At 43.4% G+C, this 24852-nt stretch overlaps 1 protein-coding gene across 2 annotated transcripts in view; it reads left to right on the top strand.

Moving 5' to 3' along the window:
- The window catches only part of ALX4 (ALX homeobox 4), a 70945-nt gene that overhangs the window by 29339 nt on the left and 16754 nt on the right, over positions 1 to 24852 (top strand). For both annotated transcript variants that reach the window (XM_083442977.1, XM_083442976.1), the window contains exon 2: positions 20382 to 20692. In XM_083442977.1, coding sequence (XP_083299103.1) covers positions 20438 to 20692 — 255 coding nt within the window. In that variant the 5' untranslated portion in view covers positions 20382 to 20437. The remainder of the gene's footprint in view (positions 1 to 20381; positions 20693 to 24852) is intronic.

The following is a 24852-nucleotide window of genomic DNA, read 5'->3' as shown; positions in this document are numbered from 1 at the left end:
CAGAGGTGCCTGTTTATTATCTGTGTTTCAGTTGGTAGATTTTTCTTTTATTGATTAAATCAAAAAATCAAGAACATGATCCAGCTGAAGTTAAAACGCTTCTAAGTCATAAAGATTTCATTGGGAAAGACACAAATATGTGTGCAAATTTCCTGTTGCAATAAGCAAGATGTTTAGGCTGCAACTCTACACTGCAATCCCGAGAGTCAGGCCCATTCAATTTAGTGGAGCCTGCTTGTAGGTAGACATGCATAGGATTGTACTGTAAAGCACTTAACTTTCTCTGGATCCTGTATTCATTTTCCTTTCTTTTTAGTACATTTCTACCATGCCTTTCAGGGCACAATGCCTTCATAAAGCAGCTCAAGGGTGGTTGGGATTAAAACATAAACAGGGTTTTTTTTTCAGACGGAACTCACTCAGTTTTGGCACCTCTCATGTGGGTGCCATTTCGATTCTAAGAGAATGATGCATTGCGGCACCTCTTTTTCTAGGAAAAAGCACTACGTATAAACCACCAAAACACAACAATCTCATAAAAATGTCAAAATTAAAAACCTAATATAAAATACAATTCAAAATTAAAAGCCTATGGCAGATACAGTATTTATTTAAAATAATCCAGAAAACATTTTGTTAAACTATTATTTTAAATGCATTGCTTTAATTGAGATATGAATATAGAAGTGCAATCCAAAGAAATTTAGACATTCCTAGGGTTACAATTCTAGGCATATTTACTGGAAAATAAACTCTCTGAAGTAGTGAAGAAGTGTGTATGCACACAACAGCTTATACCAAGAACAAATTTAGTTAGTCTCTAAGGTGCTACTGGACAATTTATTTTATTTATATATATATTGCTACGAGAAAATAAGTCCTATTGAATGCAGTGGGACTTGCTTTAAAGCAACATGATTCTAACATGGTTAGAATCAGGCTTGGCAGTCCAAATAGATAGCCTAAGAAATGTGCAATCCAGTCATAGGTGGGTTTACTCAGAAGTAAGCTTCACTGAGTTTAGTGGGATTTATTTCTGTGTAAATGTTTTTAGGATTACAACCTATGACTGCAATTCTACATACATTCTTATCTGGGATAAAGTCCTATTAGACTGAATGGGATTTACTTCTGATGGACTTGCATTGATTCTAATAGACATGCCTCTTTGGTTTGCCTGACTTTCTAATGATTGTGCTCCCTCTGACTTATAAAAGCGTCCCAAGCCATTAAGCAAGTACCCTTCTTCCTGTTTGGAACATGGGTACTCCTAGGATGTAGGAATCAGCATCAAACAGAATGGGAGTGGAGGGCTAAATTGTCTTTATACAAAGTGCAGTTTCAGAATAGAGGTAGGAAATCAAATCACAACCGCCACAAAATAATAATTAATAATGGTATTTCAAGAACAGAAATGTGTTGCACAATAGTGTAAGCGTGTGCTCAAATTTAGGCTGCAATCCTATATACACGCTATATACACCTACCTCAGAGTAAGTCCCATTGGACATCCTGGGACTTACTTCTGAGGTAAGTATGAGTGGCTTTCAATGTTCTTTTATGAAGAATGCATGGGATGGAATTGGCAATTTTTACGAGCTGATTCTCTTCCTGAAAAAAGAAACACCACTGGATTCAGCTTGAGGCTGATATTGATTTTTTGCACAGCAATTTGCATCCTGTTCTGATTTTAACCCTTTTGGGTTCCTAGGCTTCACATGCTATTCACATTCCTTGCAGAAATGCTTTCAAAACTCAAGCTGAACTCTCCCTGGTTGGCAAGGACTTCTGTAAACAAGAAACCCATCCTATTGCATAGAAAATTGAAGATGACAGCCCATAACAGGAACAGTCCTTGATATCACTATTGTCACCATACTCCAGAAAGCAAGATTACACGGGTCAGCACAGCCAGAAACACACTGCATAGCATACAGAATGATATTGTTTATTCATATATTTATACCTAAAGGAGCTCAGGACAGCTTACATAGTAACTCCTCCTCTTCTATTATCCTCAGCAATTGCCACCCTGATGAGGTGAGTTAGCTTGAGAGATAGAGGCTGGATTAAAAAAAAAGTTTCAGGTAAAGATCATGATGGGAAATCATGTGGCCGAAGAATCGAACTCTGCGGCGCCATCTGGTGTCACAGTGTTATAATGCATTTAAAATGCCCTTTTTGTTTTTTAAACTAATGTAGCTGAGTCCAAAGACTAGCCCAAAGTCACCAAGTGAGCTTCATGGCTGAGTGGTGGAAGTTTCCCTAGTCCCTAACCAGCGTAGCACGTTGACTCCAAGATGTATGGTACCCCCGAAGATCTGATGCACTTTATGCCATTGCTGAAAATCAACAAGACAGGAATTTGCATCTCAGTAGTTGTGTGGAGCCTGGATTTGTTGGAAGCATGGCTTTTACAGTTTTTTAGGTGCCAGATCTCATGCTACTTGTGGAGATGATACTCCATTGCTACGCACTGAGTACAAACTTATTTTACTCATCCCCTGCCATCACCTCTGTTTCCACTTTTGTAGGGGTGGGTGGGTTTTTGTTTTTTGGCGGTACTTTAAAAAAATATCACAAAACCTGCTTGGCCAGAAATAGCAGTGAGATAAAAAAAGGGGGGTTAGTATATTATGTGAGGCAATGCCTGCATTGTGCCACCTTCAGCTTTCTTAAAAAGCACTGGTTTGTATTCAATGGTGATTTTGCAGTGGGGACATCTGCTTTTTTGCTGATTGCTGCTTCCATACCCTATACTGTCCCCCAACATTCAGGCACAGCTTTTTAAGGCACAGGGGGCTATAGCAGGTAGGGAGGGTCGAAGAATAGCAGGTGCCTTGCCTTACCCAAGCAGAAGTGCCTCAGTGGATGCAAGTGCGACTCTAGTTGAAGGTTTAAGATTGGGCATAATTATTTAGTGTATTTTTGGTTTCTATGGAAGCCGCCCAGAGTGGCTGGGGAGGCCCAGCCAGATGGGCGGGGTATAAATAATAAATTATTATTATTATTATTATTATTATTATTATTATTATTATTATTCCTTTTCATTTGCAGTCAGGGGAAAGATAGTGTGGAAATTAGAATGGTGCTGATGTATGGCTAATGTAGAAATAGCAATCACAGACTGCGCTACGTTCGGTCACATTTGTATTATTTTCAGCTAGATTATGCAGCCAATGTCTGGAAAACAGGCTCTGTTCCAAAGGATATTAGCTGGTCGAGAAACGCTTTCTGAAGGCTGCTTACTTATATAATTTTAAAGTAATAATACAGATCTGGCACTGCTTCTGTACAGGAATTTTAGGCATACACCCTGTTTATTTGATTAAAAACCCATCTGCACAAATGCTTTCTTTGTTTCTGGTTTGACACTTCAATGCCAATGCAGAAAAAAAAAGTTCCTGCGAATAGCAAGTTGTTCTTTGCTGGCACAATGAATTGTGCCATAACATACAACAGTGTGGGGACCTGAATGCCTGAAACAGGGTCTGCCAGCGTGGCGCCCCTGGGTGCATATGTGCCTACAGAGGCTTTCCTGGCTGATGTAAGGTCACTTCTCCGCGCTAAAATCAGGAAGAAGGCTTGAAATAAGCTTTCTGCTGTAGCCAATAGAATAGGGTGTGTGTGTGTTGCCCACAACTGCTTCTTAGATATGCAGGTGTGGACCCAGACCCAAAAAGGTTGGCAATGCCTGGCCTAAGAAACACCTAAAGGCTGTTTCCTCCTGTATAGACCTACCCACCCACATTTAAAGCATATTTGAAACACACTCTTTTCCTCAAAGAATTCTGTGCAGTGTAGCTTACCCCTCACAGAATTAGAGCTCTCAGCAACCCCCCAACAAACTACAAATTGAGGTAAACCTTTAAACAATAACAATAACAATAACAGGCAGTGGAGTCCAGCAGGGGTGCCAACTTAAATAAAATATGGGGGGGGGCAGGAAAGCCCTGCCCCACATAATCATATGGCTCGGTGCACACCATTTGAATGGCAATGGACATCAACTTTGGAGGTGCGTGTGGCCCCCTCAAATATTTTATTGGGAGGGCTGAAGACCCGTCGGCCCCTAGGCGTTGGCTCCTATGGAGTCCAGTAGCTAAGTGATCACCAACTGAGGCAGATTAGATTTTTAGACCTGTCTCTGGCTACACTGCCATGTGTTGGGATGCCTCTGTAGGCCTTCGCCTTGTGTCGCTTCCATGGCTGTGGAATTGCTGTTGGGATGCCTGAGGAATTCTGCCTTTGCAAATTCGGATACCAACCAACCTGATCTGTACCTCCCAGACCAATGTGTAGATTGGGCTTTGCACTTAAAATGCTGTGACATAGCTTGTGGCTCACAAAAAAACAACAACCCCAAAACAAAAACAAAATGTATATATAAAGGTCCATTTTGAGAGAAAATGTATTAAATGCTACATGTTTAAATACAGATTTTTGTATTACCCTTCCCCGTAAAGTTACAGTTTGATGCAGAAACAGGACAGAACATATTTATGCCAAAATAACACATAGGCTAGAAATAATCACCATCAACGTGTGGGGGCAGAAAATTGCTTCCCTGTCTTCTCTGGATGGTGGTGGCTTTTTTCCACTCCCCCGCCCCCCACCAGTCTGCCTTTCCTCTCCCAGTCTCTTCAAACAACTCTGCTCAGAATCTCCTTAAAGAGAAGACTCCAGTTCCCCACAGCCACTTCTGAGGGCCCGCAAGGACAGTGCTCCAGGCCTCCCACAGGGCCTGCAAGGGCCACACAATTATAAGTAAAGAAACATTGCTTTCTTCACAAATTTGCCTCACCGCATTAGTACAATGAACCAGACATGCCTTGCAGCCCAATCCTGAAAGCGAGGATTTGTCTCGTGTGAGGGGATCTAGTGTTTCACGCACAACTTAAGAAGTGACTACTTGCATAGCGCCACAGCCTTGAGGGTAATGGCATCGCACAAGGAGCCAGGGGGTTATGCTTGTAGTGTTGCCCAGAGCAGTAATGTGGCCCTGAAGAGAGTGAAGCAGAGGTGGGAACAGCTGGAGATGAGTCAACCATTCCCTGCTCTATGGGCTTTACATTAGTGCAATCCAACATGTTTGAGAAACTGAATGGTTGGTGCTATTTTTCCAAGAAAAAGAGGTGCCTGAACTCACCATAAACACCTCCCTTGTTCTCTTATACAGTGGTACCTCAGGTTAAGTACTTAATTCATTCTGGAGGTCTGTACTTAACCTGAAACTGTTCTTAACCTGAAGCACCATGGGGCCTCCTGCTGTTGCCGCGCTGCTGGAGCACGATTTCTGTTCTCATCCTGAAGCAAAATTCTTAACCTGAAGCACTATTTCTGGGTTAGTGGAGTCTGTAACCTGAAGCGTATGTAACCTGAAGCGTATGTAACCCGAGGTACCACTGTAATGGCAATGGAGCCCACCTGAGAGGTGCCAGAATGGAATTCCCATGAGTTCCGGCTGAAAAACACCCTGGTTTGAGTGCAAATTGCAAATCTGTGCTGTCATAGATAACAAAACTGTAAGTCAGTTGCTTTTGGAGGGTGACGTGTACAGTATACCCCTGGTATTCTGATGGAACATTTTCCCCATTACAGTATTCAAGTAGCATTCTTTCTGCACCTTAAACTCTGTTGCTGATATCTAGCACTACTTTCTGAGCATAGAAATTAGCATGGGGTTTGAGGGTTGTAGGATTGCTGTTGTTGTTTTACACTCAGTGGGTATATAATTTTTATGACATAAATAAATAAAATGGAGTGTTTTTCTCAGGATGCGTCCAAGAAAGTGTTTCGGTTTGCCATATGTCACGGGAATTGTTGTAATGCAAGGCAGAAAGGAGAGGCGAACCATCGTAAAGGCAATTCTGGATTCCAGGCAACATGTCGCTTTGTTTGGATGTACAAACACAGGAAATACAAAAACAGATTTAAGCATCAGTTAGAAAAAGTTTAGCACAGTCCTGAATCAGATGCTTCAACAGACCCTGTTTACCAGGCATGGCCCTGTTTTCTGACATCTGTCTCTAGTAAATCATTGGCTCTGTTTTATCCTTATTTTCACTTTTTTAAAAAAAGAATGCCTTGCTAAAACTTTGTTATTCTGTGTGTCGTTTGCTAGAACCGTTCTTCATCTGGGCTCTGCTCTGCTAACATGTATGCTATCCTATACAGTCATACCTCGGGTTGCGATCGCTGTGGGTTGTGCATTTTCGGGTTACCGGAACGGGTTACTTCCAGGTTTCGGTGCTCGCGCATGCGCAGAAGCACTAAATCGTGCTTTGCACCTGCATAGAAGTGCTGAATCGCGTCACGCGCGTGCGCAGACATGGCACTGCGGGTTGTGAACGTGCCTTCCTCACGGATCATGTTCACAACCCAAAGTTCCACTGTACATGTCAGCTCAGAAATAGACCCCACTGAGTTTACAGGGCTTCCTCTCAAGCAAGTATGCATAGCTGAGGTGGGGAATATGTGGCCCTCTGCCTCATTTCATATGGTCCTCAGCATTGATTGGTTCTCTAGACATTGTTCTTTCATTCATGGGCTCCGGATTGCCCTTCTGAGGACTGCTTCCACTTCTGCTTCATGTGCATATGAAGAGGTAGAGAAGGGTTGGGTGGCACAGACAAAGGCAGAGCTATGCAGTCCTGCCATGCTGCCTACTCTGCCCATGTTGGGCTCTAGCTCTGTCCCTTGGCAGTATCTGCTTTCATCCACCATTGGATGTGCTCACAGTTGACCTTTCCTGTGGATCACTAGCCCTTCGTAGTGAAAAGCTTTGATGCTTGGGGGGCAGAGAGTGTCATCAAGGTGCTATAGGGCAAAGCCATGCACACCACATGGGCTCTCCTGCACCTCCTGAGCTAGTCTGATGCTCTCGATGCCAGCGTTGAATTAAGATTCTGGTCAGCTTCTGTACACAAAATTGTGGGAGTGTGCATGCAGTGGCGTAGCGTGGGTTGACAGCACCCAGGGCTGTATGGAGGGAGGGAAGTGGGCAGAGTTGCGCATGCATATTCAACTGCCTAACTGCATCACCCAGGAGATTGCAGCCACAGAGATAAGAAACAGAGTCATTCCGTTGTCTGGAGAGCTCACTTCCTGGTTCTCATGGAGAAGTCTTTTTCAATGGAGCCCAGCAACGGAAGCATGCAGCTGTATTGAGGCAGTACCGGGTGTTGAGATTGGCACCCCTAACAATTTTGCACCCAGGGCAACCGCCCCGGTGCCCTCCTACGCTATGCCACTGCTTGCATGTGCAAACTCATCCTTCACCTCAGGGTGCAAAATGGGCTGGTTTTGCTAGTACTTAGGCTTGTCAAAGGCTCCAATACTTTGGCCACCTCATGAGAAGAGAAGTCTCCCTGGAAAAGACCCTGATGTTGGGAAAGATGGAGGGCACAAGGAGAAGGGGACGACAGAGGATGAGATGGTTGGATAGGGTTCTCGAATCTACCAGCATGAGTCTGACCAAACTGCGGGAGGCAGTGGAAGACAGGAGTGCCTGGCGTTCTCTGGTCCATGGGGTCACGAAGAGTCGGACACGACTAAATGACTAAACAACAACAAAGGCTTGTCAATGCACATGTATCAGCATCCAAGTGCCCTGCAGGGCACAACCTGCCATTTCACAGCTGCTAAGGTATGTTGCTAACATATTGCAGGGAAATTATGTCTACATTTCTATTTTGTTTTAAACCCCCCCCCCCCAATGTTAAAGGGCAATCAGCACTTTAAAAAAAGAGGAGGACTATTGCAGCGTCAATGTGTGACGGCCTTCTTACTGAGTATTCATTCTGATTTGCTTGCACAAAGCTTACAGAGTGGTTAGACTTTGTCTGGTCTTTATTGAGGACTCGTTCTGATTTGTTTTCCGGAGTTTATACAGTAATGAGCATTCGTCCTGAATTCATCCCGATTTGATTGCAGGGTGTTCATAGGTCTCCTGATTAATCATTAATTCATCCTACACTTTTCAGTGCATTTCCCCATTATTTTACTAACTGGGAGGTTTGTGGGTTTCGTGTGTCTGTGAATTTGTTGTGCTATGGTGCTAGAACACCTTAATTGTGCATTAATTGTGGTATGCGCTTGATTCCCTGCTACAAAATAGTCATAGCTGTCAACTTTTCCCTTTTCTTGCAAGGAATCCTATTCGGAATAAGGGAATTTCCCTTAAAAAAAGGGAAACGTTGACAGCTATGAAAATAGTGACAGTCTAGAAGCGCCTTAAAGGCAGAATACAGCTGTCAGCAATGTGTAATGCTGAGAAGAGGGAGACTTAGGCCATGGGTGGGATGTGTGAAGAAGGATATTTGTTCAAAAGTAAGACCTACTGAGTTCAATTAAATGTATTTTTAAGTGTGGATTAGACGGCTGCCATGGTTTGGCTTTGTTATCCCCTTCCCTCCCAATATTATCATTGATCGCATGGTAAACGCCATCTAGTGGTTGTGCTTGGTAATTGCTAAAGATTATTTTTTAAGTCGTGTTCCCTGACGTTTTTTGGTTCATTATGAATTTTACACATATCATAGGCACAGACTTTGGAAAGGCAATATATGAAGCCAATATGAATATGAAGGCAATATATATCAGTAAAACTAGAATTTGGGAAGGGGGATAGCAATCCTTAGAGATGACTAGAATCTGGAGGCACAGAATAAGAAGCTCTCTTCATTGTCAGGGAAAGTGGCCTGTGAATATGTAAAACAAACAAAATAAGTAATTTAGTCAATTGGCAAGCACTTCTCTCTACAAAACCATGCTCTTCCTGCTCTCTCTGGCCTTGTCCCCATTAATACAGGGGCACCCACATAGCAACATCCCCCATCCCAGTGTTGCCCCACTGAATGTCGCCCCAAATCTGAACTGGCAAAACTCCACATTTATAGTGGGAATGGTCTGCAACAAGACAACATTGTGATGGCATCCATATTTTGCTCTGGTGTGGACAAGATCTTTGTTTACATCTTAAAACAAAATATATACAGCACTTCCAAAGGCATGGCTGGGGTTAAAATCCCATTACCTTTCTGAGCATGGTCGAAAACAAGCTGAAATAAGAAGGATTTTGAAGTAATTTTGCCTACTTTTTGCATGCTATCTAGAAATAGCGAAAGCAAATGTCTCCTGTGTCCTTGTTCTACAAATAGCTCAGTATAGCAAGATTTTTTTTTAGTTTTGCTATCTTCCCGTTCTTCTTGAGTTCCATGAATCCCGAAATCTTGCGTTTTCCTACACTAACCTGAATTGCTCCAAAAAGAAAATTCTTTTTGCCTGCTTTTATCTCCCAGGATCAACAAAGCCTTTTTCAGCTGTAGACATCTAGGCACTAAGAAACAGGGCTGGTCAAATTGAAGTGTGTCTGGCTGAGCAAGGTGATTGCACACAGGCGAGACACATGATCTCTCTCGCACAAGCATCATTTCAGCTCGATTCTTTGCATTCCATTCTCTGGGAACCAAGGCTAAATGTTAAAAGAGCAGGAAAATCCCTCCTTTTCACAATCTCCTGTGGGGCATCCTTTACTTCCAGTGCCAAACTTCATTTGAGAAGCACAGAGGAGCTGCTCCAGTCATTACCCACCTCTTTCTGGACGCAGCTGCTTTAGAAAGGAGGGTTTAATGAATGCCTCTCTAGAACTTTTTTTTTTTTTTTTTTGCACTTAAACATACAACACTGGACACAGATCCCTTGAGCCAGAAAGTTCATTGCGTCCAAGTTGTGCTGAAATCAGCCAAACCTATTAGTTTTGACTCACATAAGTCTTATTGATTTCAACAGGATTTCATTGCAATCGAGGTACCGCTGGAATGTGTTGATCCTACACATCATTGGAAATGATGCATCTTTTAAAACAGGTGCCTTAGGAGAGATAGGTAGCACAGTGAAGACTGTAAAAGGACTCCTACACAGCAAGAGCTTCCAATACAGTCTTGTTGCCTCAATGAGCTACTGGCATCAATGGCAACCTTGTACACATGATGAAAGTTTTATTAGCCTGCTGAAGAAATCTAGTAGCTCACACTTTCCAGATGCTCTCTCATGCTATGAAATATCCCCATAAAGACCTGCTCCTGGCGATTTCCTTAATCCCAGAAGAACACACACCATTGCTCCTCCTTTGAACTCTGAAAAGTATTCTTTAATCTTTCTTTTTCTCCCTCCTGCGCTCACACAGAACCAGATTTTCAAAAGAACTTTGTTTCCTTTCAGATGTCAAAATAAGGGTCATATATTTTAACCACAGCCCCCACACCCCTCCAAACCAGGGGACCCAACGGCTTCTGATCGGTTCTACTATGTACAGTCAGGTTTTCAAAAGAGTTTAGGAGTTGAATTTTGTTAGCGGGTATTTCTCCCCCCTCCACAAATAAAATGTGTCTCCAGGCCATCTTATGCATCAGCTTTCAAAAGAACTCAATGTCCAGAACAAAGGCGAGATTGACAGATCTCATAAACTCACACATGGGAATCAGTGTAGAATGAAACATCTACACAATCCCCTTTCCGACTTCTCTCAGTTTTACTGACAGATTGATTGGTTTAATTTTTTTATTCTACCTTTCCTCCAATGAAATCTTCAGGGCCATGGCTACCTTACCTGGCAGCAGTAGTCTGATTGTAGCAGTAGTGCTGGGTGGCTGGAAGGGGACCATTTAAATTTCCCACAATGCTCCAGAATGACACTACATTGGGAAAGCCACTTGGGAAAATGGAAAGGAAGGCCCAGTGGTGGGGAGCGCTGGCAGCTGCTGAAGGATGTCAACCCAGTATAGCACCATGACCTCCTTCAAGGGAAGGCAGGATACGAATGCGATAAATATCCCTGCGTTGCAATGGTGCCAGTGTTTCCTAACACAATCAGGTCAAGTGAGAACTACATACATGTGTACAGGCATCTTTAACCACCTGTGGTCTTCCCTCTGGGGAAGTTGTTTGTGGTGGAGTCCCTAGACCCCATGCATATGTGCACAGGTATGTGATCCTCCCTCACTTTATGTATTTGCCATGCGGTCTGGGAACATAGCCTGGGAACATGCAACAAACATGTTTTAGGAGGTGGGTTAATCCTGATGGAGTCAATGAGAACTTTGGTGGGATTGTGCCTTATATAAAGAGAAACCATTCCCTATTTGCAGAGTTGGCCTCTCTAAATTACGTTATTCAACCCATTTATTTATTTAGCTGCCCCCCCCCAATACCAATTTGCCTTCAAAGTGTTCTGCATGAAATGCATCGACATGCTGCTGGTCCTCAAGCACTTCATATCCGAGAGCCAAGACAATGTCTCAGCTGATACCATGGGCTTAATGTTATCTTGGCCTGATTACTCGCAGTGGAGATATATGTATATTGCTGAAAGCTCTTGGCTCATCTTCGCTCTGTAGATTGTTCAACAGCCAATGAAGTTAGACCAGGCCAAGAATTATTCTCCCCTTTGTGTGTTGTGGATGCATTTATTTTCTTCCCTTCTGTAATAATTCTTTTATACCCGTCCACGATGAGCTCCCTCCTCTACTGGCAAGAGCAAGCGAGCAGAGAGCTATGTGGAACAAAAGTTGGCAGATGACAGTCACCCCCCTCATCTTCTATTGTTCTTTTTCCTTTCTGCTTCCAGCTTTTTGGAGAGAATGCATACAGCTCCAAGTTCAGATGGAGTCTTCCTGTAAATGCTGTTGTACAATTAAGAGCTTAGCAGGCATGACAAATTCAGGAGGGCCATAAACAGGGATATGAATTTGGAAAATGCCAGTGTAATGGTTGCCAGATTAGAAACTTGAAGATAAATCATTCCTTTCTTTTCTTTTTCATAGCTCCAGTTCAGTATGCTTTATAGGTAACTCAAGATGTCCACATGTCCACATAATATGCTTGCGCAACACAGTACATGAGTTACATCAGCAGACCCTCCAAGTGTCCCTATTTTCCAGGGACGTCGCTGATTTAGAGAAGCTGTCCCAGTTTCTGATTTGATCCCGGAATGTCCCACTTTTCCTTAGGATGTCCCTATTTTCATTGGAGAAATGTTGGAGGGTATGGAGTTGTCCAACCCCGAGCTGTCTGAAGGTAAAGCTGTATAGGGAAGGGGATTTTTAAATGTTTTATTATGTTTTTATATATGTTGGAAGATGCCCAGAGTGGCTGGGGCAACTCAGTAAGATGTGTGGGGTATAAATAGTAAAATTATCATTATGGATTGGGACATCCCTGTTTTCATTGGAGAAATGTTGGAGGCTATGCATCAACCTTTTTCAGCTGGTGGGACACAGGCCACCTCAGGTGGCTCAAAACCCAGAAATGGGCTACAATTGTTGTTTTTCTTTAGAAGTCTGAGAGAGGACCTTTTTGCCCTTTTAACACAATCTTTGCATGTGGATGGAGTGCCTGTGTGTGGGGACGACTTATATCAAAGCAGCAAGTCCCGTCCCATGTGTACCATTTCAACATCTGCAGGCAGCCTACCTGTGTGCAGGTACCCTGGAATGCTAGAAAAGGCAGCTCCTGGTTTTGCAGGCATGTGTAAACAATCATGCTTGCAGCACCACGGGAGAGCAAATTTCCTCCACATTTGGACCCAGAAACCCTGCCCCCGAAGTAGAGGACAATGCCTTTTTGAGGAAGAAGGTCCAACCCCCACATGATTCCCAGAAGCCACTGATGTTTTGTGAACAATATAATGAACAGATGAATTAGATACGTATTCTGCATGTATGCACAGAGGTTTTGAAACTGTGGATGGTGACCTGCGAACAGCATCTGGCTTGCAGGATGATTTTGTTCAGCCCCTGAGGGAGAAAGCAACAAAGGAGGAAAGCAGCTGTACTCATCGAAGGAGGATACAAGTTAGTCTTTATAACGGGACAGCATTTGTACTCCCTGGGCACTTCAGATCTGGGCAAAGGCTAGTTGAAGAGTCAAGGCTGTAGAAACTACAGCAACAAAATGTTGCAGTTTTGAATGCTCCTGGTTTGGGATTCCTGCCTCTCTGCTCCATTCCATTCTTAATTGTTTTCTGTCCACCACCCTCTCAGTCTCCAAGTCAGCATTCTGTGGCTACTGAGCACACTCAGTTCTCCTTAGGCTGTTTCAGGATTCTCTCTCCCCCCCCCCCAAGATTTCAGTACTCCTGCATGCTTTTGGGTTCTCACTTGCCTGCTGATACCTCCCCATTCTGCATAGGTGGTGCCGTTTTGGCTGCATCAGCAACGGCACTCACAGCCCAAACACTGGAAATGCAGGGAAAGAGTCTCACCAAGAGTAGATGAATATATTACATCTTCCTCCACAGAGCCCTTCAATGGTGCATGGTCTAGCAACTAGAGAAGGGGTGAGGAATTAGGGCAAACCTCACCTATTTTTCCAGGGCCTGATGTCATATATGAAACCAAGCTGTATCTAAAGGAGGAAGAATCAGGAGTGCCTTCTAAATTTGCCCCCGATTCTTCCTTTGCTGGCAAAACATGATGCTTGCTTTTATTTGGCACCCTTTTCTTCTCATGGTGACAGAAAATCCCCCCCCCCCCCTAATAAAGAATCAGAAGAATCAGGAATGCATTGGGGGGGTGTTGCTCCCACTTATTCCTTTGCAGCCCTTGCTGACTTGATACCTTACAATGCCAGGTGATTGACAGGTGGGTGGTTCCATCCATATGACACAAGTGGCCCTCAGAGGGTTTGATCCAGTTCCCTGCAGGCTTGGAGCGGGGAGAGCCGGGTTCAGATCCCCCTCATCAATCAAGCTGACTTTACGACTTTGGGACAGTCATTCTCTTTTAGCTTAACCTTCTTCACGGGGCTGTAATAAGGATAAAGGAGGGGGGAGTAGCTTGCGGACAGCTCCTTAAGGGAAAAGGGAGACGTAAATGAAATAAACAACAAGACTTGCACCCGCATATCAGCAACCCTGCTTTGCTTTTGTGTGTTCAGGAGAGGGATTAACAGCCCACCATAGTCTTAGGCATGTTTACTTGGAAGAAATCCCCATTGTTTCTAGTGGAACTTACTTCCAGATATGTGTGCGAACAGAATTGTGACCTAAGTTTGTTTCCCCAAATCCAAAGTTTACTTAATCAGCAACTCATTGAGTTTTTGCTGTCTTGTCCAATGCAGTGTTGACTGAATTAAGACATCACTCCAATAGAGGGATGGACTTAGGCAGACTGTCAGTTTAATTGCATGCTGAAGTGCTACAGTATCCAGCGGCTTAAGACTTGAACATTGATTTGATGCTGTTATGTTTCCATCTCCGCCAATGGTTCATTAGATGTCCTTGGGGAAATTGGTCCAAGGTCTCCATCAGAAATTTGGTGCTGGTGCAAAAAATGAAGACCGTAAAGTTCTTTTGCTATATAACATTTTACACAAACACTGTTTTTTTGAACAATTGGTGCATACGCCATATTACAAAATATTTTAAAAATGCCCTTCAGTATCCAGGAGGGATAATCCAGCCCTTCAGGAGGGATTAAGCCCTCCTCGAGAGCCAGTGTGGTGTAGTGGTTAAGAGCGGTGGACTCGTAATCTGGTGAACCGGATTTGATTCCCTGCTCCTCCACATGCAGCTGCTGGGTGACCTAGGGCTAGTCACACTTCTTTGAAGTCTCTCAGCCCCACTCACCTCACAGAGTGTTTGTTGTGGGGGAGGAAGGGAAAGGAGATTGTTAGCCGCTTTGAGACTCCTTAAAGGGAGTGAAAGGCGGGATATCAAATCGAAACTCTTCTTCTTCTTCTTCTTCTTCTTCTTCTTCTTCTTCTTCTTCTTCTTGACACAGTGCGATATACTTCTGCCTGTTCTTGCATAGGATTGCATTGGAAAGTTCTCTAGTTGGATGATTTTTTTGGACCCTGGGCCTAGTTACTTAACAGGCTCCTTTAAATCATGACGTTGCCATTTTTCCAATGGCTTTGATATATCTTTCTATTTAAGGCTTTTCATCCCTTTCACTTTCCTGACACTCTGCTTCCTGTCTCCTGGGTAGACCGCAAGGCAAACTTCACCAAAACATCCCGTATCCACTGTCTGCTGAACCACAGCGAGACATTCCACACAGTTATATGCACTTTATAAGGCTGAAGCACACAAAGACCAAACTTTGCAAGCTGAACTTCTGGAATTCGGTAGCAAAAGCAAAAGTCCGTTGAAGCATTGTTCATTGTTGACTATGAAATACCCGACAAGTGTTTTGATTGGTTCCAAACCATTACCCAATTTCAGATGACAGTTCCTGGGCGAAACCTAATGAATGCACAGCGTGAGGGGGCTGAATTATCATCAGAATTACACAAGGTTTGCTTCCAGTGGCAGAGGCAGTATGAATACCTCTGAATACCAATTGCTGGGAATCACAAGGGACGAGAGTAATGTTTCACTCATGTCCTGCTTGGAAGCTTCCCATGTATATCTGGCTGGCCACTAGGAGAAAAAGGATGCTGAACTAAATGCCCTTTGGTGTGATCTAACAGGGCTCTTATGTTCTTTTGGGAAAACAGCAGAAATGAAAGACCTCTTCCTCCCCCTCCATCCCAACGGCCACTGGCTAGAGATGGCAGTTTGCGCAGTTTCTTAGACAAAATAAGAAAATGTGGGCAGTGGGGTGGGAGGACACGTGATTGACGTCATGTGCTGTTTTCCCCCGTTCATTCATTTTAAACACTCACGCCCCTCCATCCTTGTTGAAACCGCTCACAGCAGCTAACAATCAGAACAATAAAAACAAGCTGAACCAAAAACCATAAAGTGCAACAACAATAAAATTGGCAAGAAATAGGGACCGAAAATTCATGCAACCAGCAAAATTAAACCAAGAGGAAACAATGCTAAGTTGTAAGGCAAAGGAGAAGGCAGTAATTCAACCATAATGTAGATGTGCCACCCTTTTAAAGTTGTGCTTCCCTTGCCCCAGGATTTTGGGGGGGGGCAGGGGAATTGTCATTTTAATATGTAACATGACAACGACAGCTTCCATTTAAAGAACTATAGCTTTTTTTAAAAGAGCAATTTAAGAATAGGACCCTCTGAAAGCTCTAGTGAATAAGGCAGTGCAGTTGGACAATGAAAGCCTCAGTTGGAAGTGCCCCCAAAAGTTTTCTCACTAAAGACTTTCCCTAACTGAGGGTGGATTTTTCATCAGCACAATAACACAATAATTACTTAAGTGATCTTAAAAGAAAAAGCCTATAGGATGTTTGAAGAGTTAAATTTTAGAACTTTGTATTATGGGCTAGAGTTGGACTCCACCCCACAGACTTTCCTTTGCTCTGTTTTTCAGTTTTAGGTGCATTCTCTCCTCACCTATTTGCAATTCAGACCTCCATCTCAGGTCTAATTTCTGATTTTCCCAATGTGTGCAACTCAGCATGAGGCCTTTTTAGGGGTTCTGGGCAGAAAAATCAACCCAGCAACCAGCTTAAAAAAACCCTCAATTGCTTTCCACAATCAGTTTACAATTGCTTAGTTAGTTCTTATATAGTTCTTATATAGCAACCAGTTAATAAATTTTCCATTTATTGTCTAACAGGAAGGAACATCTAAAGGTCAGGAAAAAGTCTAGAAAGAGGGACCCTCAAGGAAGAGTTAACAAATACACCCTAAAGTATTTATTTTCTTTCTGTCCTAAACCTGTAGTTTGCTATAAAAAGAAAAAGAAAGGGTATACACACACACAAATTCTAGGAAAAACTAATAGCTGCAACTGTTTTAAAGTTTGCTTTTAGGTGCTCTGCATTTTTTTTCTGGAAACATTAACTTATCATTCAGAAAGCTTTCTTACATGTTCATAAAGCATTTTTGTAAGTCTACAAAACGAAATCCATTATGCAGTAAATATTTTACAAAGTTAAAGATACTGGGCTTGTTCACACTTCCTCTTGTCCCACCGCTTTCCCCCGGGGAAACCTGCTCCTTACCACTGAATTGGAACAAATGCTCATAGGATTTTCCATGGACTGAAATTTGTTCCAATTCAGCAGTAAAGAGCGAGTTTTCCCAGGGGGGAAGGTGGGGCAAACGGAAAACCATTCAGACTCATACCTAGAAAGGACAGAACAAGCGGAAAACTGCTCAGACCCATGCTTTTCTGGCTGCGGGACATGTTCAGTGTAGATGAGCCCTCAACCTCATAGACTTCAGTAAGAAAGTTGTGCATATTGTTCTCAGCACCACTCTCCATAAATGCTCAACTATGGTTGCATCATAATGTGCTCTTACTCTGTTTCTAAGGATCTGGCCACACTTTCCCGTGCTCTTTCCAGACACAGTCCACAGTTTAAAGACCCAACTTTTTTGTTGTTGCTCTGGTGTTTCTTCATGAAACCCTACTCTCTAAAGTTCAATCAGAACAAACATCAATGCATGGAAAACCTGAATTGACGTTTGCTCCGATTTAGCTTTAAAGAGCAGGTTTTCATGGGGAAAGCTCAGAGAAAACAACCACCACCACCACCACCAATGCTTGTTCAGACCTCTGCCTGGAAAGAATAGGGCAAAGGGTAAGTAGGGATAAACCCTAAGTCTGCTTTTGCTTGGCTTTTTTGTATTTGTATTTGTGTTGTTTTGTTGTTTTTGAGAAAACAAGTTCCACTATTCTTTTAACTTCTTAGTTACAGCATAAAATATGTATCTATCATCTATCTATCTATCTATCTATCTATCTATTATCTATCTATCATCTATCTATCTATCTATCTATCATTTATCTATCTATCATCTATCACCCATCTGAGTGGGTTACCCCAGCCACTCTGGGCAGCTTCAAACAAATTAAAGCACAATATTTTGTTTGTTTTATACATCTTTATATTCCCTTGTTCACTATATTCTTAACATCTTTTTCCCCCCCTTATGAAACAAAACATATGCAGTCATTTAATTCCTGGTCTTCTTATTAAATATTCTGTTGAATCAGACTTTCCATAGTACTAATAGTAGTGGGGGCATGTTTCAGAACAGTGTAGAAGAAAGGTATCCTTTCCCCATCTCCATTCTTGAAACGTCTACCCTACCACAAGGCCTAATAATACCTCAAGGCTCCTCTCTGTGGCTGACACCCAAGAGAGAGGAGGGAGCAAGCACTCCATCCTACACATCACTTGCCCCCACCCATTGTAATCTTTCTCCCCATTGCTAGACCCCAGTGATTGCTTGAAGGAAAGGAAGTTATCTTATGGAAATGATCTTCTTTCTTCTTCTTTGGCGATCACTCATAGCCGAGTAAGATTCTCCTCCATAAACACAGTTTTAACAATGAGTCCATAAGTGACTCTGATGACCAGTTCTGGATCCACACGTCCTTCCACAGTGGGGACATTGGTTTCTGGGTGGGAGTTGATCACGATGTGGATTTGCCAAGCATGCCATCCTCATAGCACATTTCTCCCTTGCGTCCTGAGTTTGAATGTCTTCAAAGTCCATGACACCTTTGGTAAAGGCTGTTCTCCAACTGGAGCGCTCGCAGGCCAATGTTTCCCAGTTGTCACTGTTTATACTACATTTTTTTTTAGATTTGCCTTGAGACAGTCTTTAAACCTCTTTTGTTGACCACCAACATTATGCTTTCCATTTTTAAGTTCAGAATAGAGTAGGTGCTTTGGAAGACGATCATCAGACATCCACACAACATGACCAGTCCAACGAAGATGATGTTGAAGAATCATTGCTTCAGCACTGGTGATCTTTGCTTCTTCCAGTACACTGATATTAGTTCGCCTGTCTTCCCAAGTGATGTGTAAAAATAACTGAGTCATGAACTCGAAGTTAAATTAAGGCCATAGTCAGTGCTATTTTTCTAGAAAAAGAGGTACCAGAACTCACCATGAATGCCTCCCTTGTTCTCTTATAATAGCAATGGGACCCACTTGAGAAGTGCTGGAACTGAGTTCCAATGAGTTCTGGCTGAAGAAAAGCCCTGGCCATAATCCTGTTTACTTGAAAGTTTAACTCCATAAAAATCAATAGGAGCAACTTTAGGTAAAATACATTTACAATAGTGGCATTAACCTAAAATATACCATTATTCCTCTTTCAGAAATGTGGCATGTGAGACAAAGCTTATCTACCACATTATGTGACACCTCCCCTCATGTATATTTTATGGTGTAGGCACTATCCTCTTTTTTAAAAAAAATATATTATTAATATTTTATTGGTTTTACAGCTTTATATTTCATCATCATAATATAGTCACATATTTAAAAAACACAAACAATACATCCCCAGTATTCCCCCCTCCCCCCATCCTACGGCTTCCCCCAACTTTCCCATCTGGTTTCTTTAGTACATTTGTTAGTTCTGCACTGTTACATAACCTTACTTGATAGTCTCCATTGTAATCATCTTATATTCCTCCTTCTGAACCAAATTATTAACTTTTTACATTGTTTTGTTTTTTCTCAGTTGTAAGTGTTTATTCAAACCCTGTTTGAATAACAGTATCCTTTTCCAAGCTGACTAGAGCCCTGAAGAGGAACATTGTTATTAAGTGCTGGTTATAGATTTTGCTGCAGCAGGTTGCCACGAGTAGGATACGTAATCATATAATGTCTGCTTCGTTGAAGAAGGGACACAACCAAATATGGGCAGAGGAAGTGTTAAATTGGCTGAAGGAGAAAGAATAGAACTGCTAGACTTGTAGGGCTGAAATCGTATACCCACTTAACTGTGAGAATACCCCACTGAACTCAATGTGACTTACTTCTGAGTAGACGCACACAGGATTGCAAGTTACACCACTGCATTCTTTCATGTGTGGGTTAATTTGACCTGCACCGCAACATCTGTGTGAAAGATTCATTTCCTTTATATTTGAGCATTTTGGATTCCCCCCTACTTCCTCACACTTAGCCTGTGTGAACGAGATAGCACTGTGCAATGTGATTGCATTTGCAGAATAAAAAGTAGAATGCATGTTCTCTAATAAACGGAACACCCTATGTAAGCATATATAATATATATGTATGATATCCTCCTTATCGTCAGTTACACGCCCTTCGGTAATCTGCTTCAGCACAGGAAACCACAGACGAACTAGCAAGACAAATTCAAATCCCTGACAGCGTGGAATCTAGAGCTAATCTTCCTTAAGTCATTAAAACAGAATCCTTTTATTTATTTTATAGGTCTCCAGCTGCTTCCTTCACCTTTCATATATGGCCTAAGCCAAATGGTCGGCCTTCCTCGCTTCTTAAAAGTTCTTCCTCCTGACTCGCCTCTTTCTCCTTCCTTCCTTATCTGCCCATCTCAACCCTTCCCTGTGCCTACCTTCTTCCTTTCCACCCTGGTGTAAATCCAGCTCAGCCTCATTCATTTTATCCACAGCTTTATGTTTCCTTTATCTCCTTCCCTGCTCCCGTTTCCCCCACCACCACATACACAGCTAAAGAGAGTTCTCTGGGAGAGGCCGAGCTGCAGCCAGGCTCAGATCCTGCCGGGATGGATGGCAGTTACCTCAGCGTGAAAGAGACCGGAGTGAAGGTATCCCAGGAGAGGGCGAGTAGCAACCTCCCCAGCCCGATGGACAAGACTGACTCAGAGAGCAACAAGGGCAAGAAGAGGCGGAACCGCACCACCTTCACCAGCTATCAGCTGGAAGAGCTGGAAAAGGTCTTTCAGAAGACCCACTACCCAGATGTCTATGCCAGGGAGCAGTTAGCCATGAGGACAGATCTCACTGAAGCCCGAGTTCAGGTAAGAACTGAAACTACGGGGATGAGTTCAGGAAAACCAGAATGCCCTCAAGTCCCCTCCCCCCCCTTTTTTTACATTTACTGCTGCTTATGATGTTTTATGATGGAATTTTATGAAAATCTCGACGTTGAGCTTATATGCACAGATTTAGTTTTAATTCTTGTTTTGTTCTGCTAAGAATATGAAAAATTCTTGCATAATACAGTGGTACCTTGGTACTCAAACGGCTTGGCTCCTGGAAGTAAGTGTTCCGGTTTGTGAATGTTTTTCGGAAGCTGTACATCCGACTCAGCTTCCGCTTGAGTGCGAGAAGCTCCTGCAGCCAATCGGAAGCCACACCTTGGTTTTTGAACAGTTTCAGGAGTCGAGCGGACTCCCGGAACAGATTAAGTTTAAGAACCAAGGTATTGTACATGCCAGGTTTGCTAAAGTAACCAGCGTATAAACAGATACATATAACTGTATAAAAATACATATGCATTAATACTGATAAAAGTATGCTGTATAAATATGGTACTGCATGGGTCTTGAATCTCTACATCTTATGTACAGTATGCATATTGGTTTGCATATATATATTTCCATATAATATTGCATATCATATTGCAGGCTTTTTTGAAGAGACCCCAAAATGCCCAAACAACTTGAACAAAAACAACGCTTTGATACAAGAGGTGGTCATATGCTTGCAAACCTCTGTTGAGTCAGAACCACCAAATTCCCTTTATAAATCCATTTAAGACACATTCATCCCTCAATGACAATGTCCTAACTGTTCTCATGTGACTAGTGAACTATGTAGCAACTTCTAGCCGTCTTGACTGAATTTAGTTTTACTCTCCTTAACAGTGTCTACTTAGCCTGTTATCTGACTGATTGCAGTTCCGGTGTTGGTGGAAAAAGAGAAATAAATAAAAGTGAGGTCATGGCTCTGCTCATTATACCAAACCTCTGGATGGTTTGAAATAGACTACAGTGGTACCTTGGGTTAAGAACTTAACTTAAGACTGAATTTTGTGTGCTTCAACAGCCCTACTTGGGATTGGTCAATTAAGAAATGACCAAAGTGACTTCACCACCATCTCCCACCCACCCCCAAGCAGTCTAGTAAAATCAGACTGTTCAGAGCATTGAAAGGTGCCTATAGGCCCAGCGAGATCAGAAAGATGGCGTTGACCCTCTATCGTTCCTAATGGAAATGAGGCCAGCACAAAAGTGAGGGACAAGGCCAGATTGATAGGGGTGGAGAAAGGATTCAACACCAGTCAAGAGTGCCTGGTTTTCTAGTCAGTCCTAAATCTCTCCCGAGTTCACACTTGAGTAGTAAGATACCTGAGCAGAAGCCAGGCACCTGGAGAAGAGCTCGCCCAGAGAGCAATTATAACTTTGTGGGTTCTGTCTGCAGTAAACCCTGCAGAGCTTTCAGTTATGAGGCTTTCCCCCACCTCCTTGTATCTTGGCTCCTTTCCAGGTGCTGAAAGAGGCCACTTTCCCGACTGCTTTGGATTTTAATCTCCACAGCTGGTGTCTAAAGGCAATAAAGAAAAACTTGCCCCGTAACGTTTACATGTAGGCCTTGCACCTCTTGCTCTGTACACACAAACACTTTCTACAAAAGAAACTCAGAGCAGTGAAGCAGGAAGGGGGAATGTAGCCCTCCAGATGTTATTGAACTTCAACTCCCATTAGCCAGCTGGGTCCAATGCTCAGGGAGGGTGGGAATTGTAGTCCAGGAACATGTAGAACTGAGGTGAGACATCTCTGGACTGCGAGCCTAATTAGGCCCGACAGGGGTCCTGATTTGTTCCCTGAAGCCACTTTTTCTAAACCACATCTGAGGTAATATGTGACATCAGTTGTGGGACAGGTAGAGACATGGCCACAAAGGAACAATCAGGACTTTAAAGCAGACTCCCAATTGTTCCTTCTCACCTGCTTATTCAGAAGGTTCCAGGTTCAATCCCTGGCATCCCTAGGTAGAGATGGGAAGGTGTCTTGTCTGAAAGCCTAGAAAGCCACTACCAGTCAGCAGAAATGATACTGAGCTCCAGGGCTGGCTCAAGGCATTTTTTTGGCTGCCTGAGGCAAAGTCCAAGATTTCTTTCCCCGCATTCCACATACAGAATCCAACCAGACTGGAAGATGAATCTTACTTTGACACAGGTGATGGAAGAGCATCCTTTACCATACCCAAGGGCAACAGACTAGCTGGGGGAGCAAAGAGCAGGCTAGATTAAGGGACTCAGGTAGAATGGTGTGGTGGCTGCAGCCAGAAGCATAGTGTGTGTGTGTGTGTGTGTGTGGGAGTTATTACCTCAGGCGCAAAAATATTTTAGGGATGCACCTCTGCAGCTGCTGCCCTGACTGGAGGTGCTCCCTGTCCCACCTGCCCACCTCACCTGAGCAGCATGCTGAGCAGGAGCTGGGAGAGGACGGGCCATTGCAAGCTTATGTATTACACAGGTACGCTCATCAGGCAAGCAAGGATTGACTGTGGCTCCCTGCCAAGTGTACAATTAGGAGCAAGCTCAGATTTGCTGCCCTGTGTTGTGTGGAACGGGCCTGCTGTATACTGAATGTTTAAGTTGACTTGAGTGCCAGTCAAAAAGGGAAGCAATCAATTCACAATACTTCTTTAGGGAAGGGGCAAAGCTCAGTGAAAGAGTTTATGCATTGCATTCAGAAGCCCCCCATGTGATCACCAGCATCTTGAGTTAAATGCTCCTGTCGTAGGCATTGCCACAGAGCTTTGTTGGAGACCTTGGAGAGCTGCTGGCAGTCAGTGTAGGTCTGATTCAGTTTAAGGAGCTTAATGTGTCCCCAAGGACAGAAAAGGGATCCAGCATCCCTGCTTCCACGTAGCACAGGAACATCCAGCCAGCGTTGCTCCCAGTTGCTTTCCCCCAGTTGGTGGTTTCTTTCTGGCAGCCTGTTGCCTAGCTTACAAACTTGCCTCCTTCCACCGTGCTGAGTGCCAAGAAACGTCCGTCCGTCCCCTGAGTGCTCGCTTGTTAATGAAAATCTTTTCCATGGGTGACCCTGTGATGTGGCGGGGTCTTGAAAGCAAGGTGGAAATGTCAAAACTTTGCTGTAGCAAAATCACCGCCTGGGTGAAGAAAAAACAAAACACAACAAAAAGCAAAGCGAGAAGTAATATATCTTGATCCCTTTTCTCCCATAAAACCCTGGGAGGCTGGTGGAAGAAGCGGAAAGGCTGAGCTAAGCCTGCAGGAAATTAAACATGAAATGAAAACAAGCTCAAGTTATTCAGCTCTCTCATCCCAGGCTCCAATTTCCCATTCCAGGCCACTGATAAAATGGTGTCCAGTTTCAGCGCTTAAAGATGAATTCTGGCTCTGTTCCTACATTCAAGCAAGCCGCCAAGAGAAGCGCTCATGGCCCTTCATAAGAAATAAGGAAGGCTTGTGCGGGGAGTGAAACAGACAAGGAAGAGGGGGAGGAGGTTGTGTGTGAGAGAGAGGTTGTGGAGAGGATGAGCAAGAGACAGGGATCATGAGAAAGAGACAGACAACTGAAGCGGGGCACGTGGGTGGGTAGCTATGAGAACCGGCGGTGGATGCTAGGGATATGCTGCGAATGAGAGTTCAGACCTACAGCTGTATAGAGGCACAGCAAGAGTCCAGATTGAAACCCCTTCTAAAATCAGTGCAACCAATTTATATCCTAGGCATACCAAACACATTCTCCAAGAGTGTATCCTGATGTAGCCCAAATGGCACTGTCTGTGCACAAGAGGGAGGCCTCAGGAGGTCTGGGGGAACCCCAAGTCTTAAATGAAAACTTAAATGAAAATTAATGGGAAGTGTAGAAACACTAGAGGTGGGGCACCCCAAAAGAGCGCAATGACCATGCTCAGTGAGGCAGTGACAGCAGAATGCTGACTGACTTGGGTCAGGGAGGGCTGTAAAACCTAGGGGGTAGAATGGAATCTGGAAGATTCTGGCTGGCTACTGGCACACTGAACAGGAGCTCACTCCACCTGGCAACCTTTTTTGCAAGTCCCATGTGTGGAGCCCATTCAGACAGAGCCAATCCTACTGTTGACAAGGATGTATCTTACATGGCAGGTTTTGGTGCACCATTAAAGGGCATCAAAATGCCACTGTGTGGATTTTTGTCTTGTTGTAGTAGTATTATAT

This window comes from Podarcis tiliguerta (assembly GCF_965153285.1).
Source record: "Podarcis tiliguerta genome assembly, chromosome: 1".
Classification (NCBI taxonomy): Eukaryota; Metazoa; Chordata; class Lepidosauria; order Squamata; family Lacertidae; genus Podarcis; species Podarcis tiliguerta.
The sequence above is the reverse complement of the archived record's forward strand: the minus strand, read 5'-3'. Positions and strand labels throughout refer to the sequence as shown.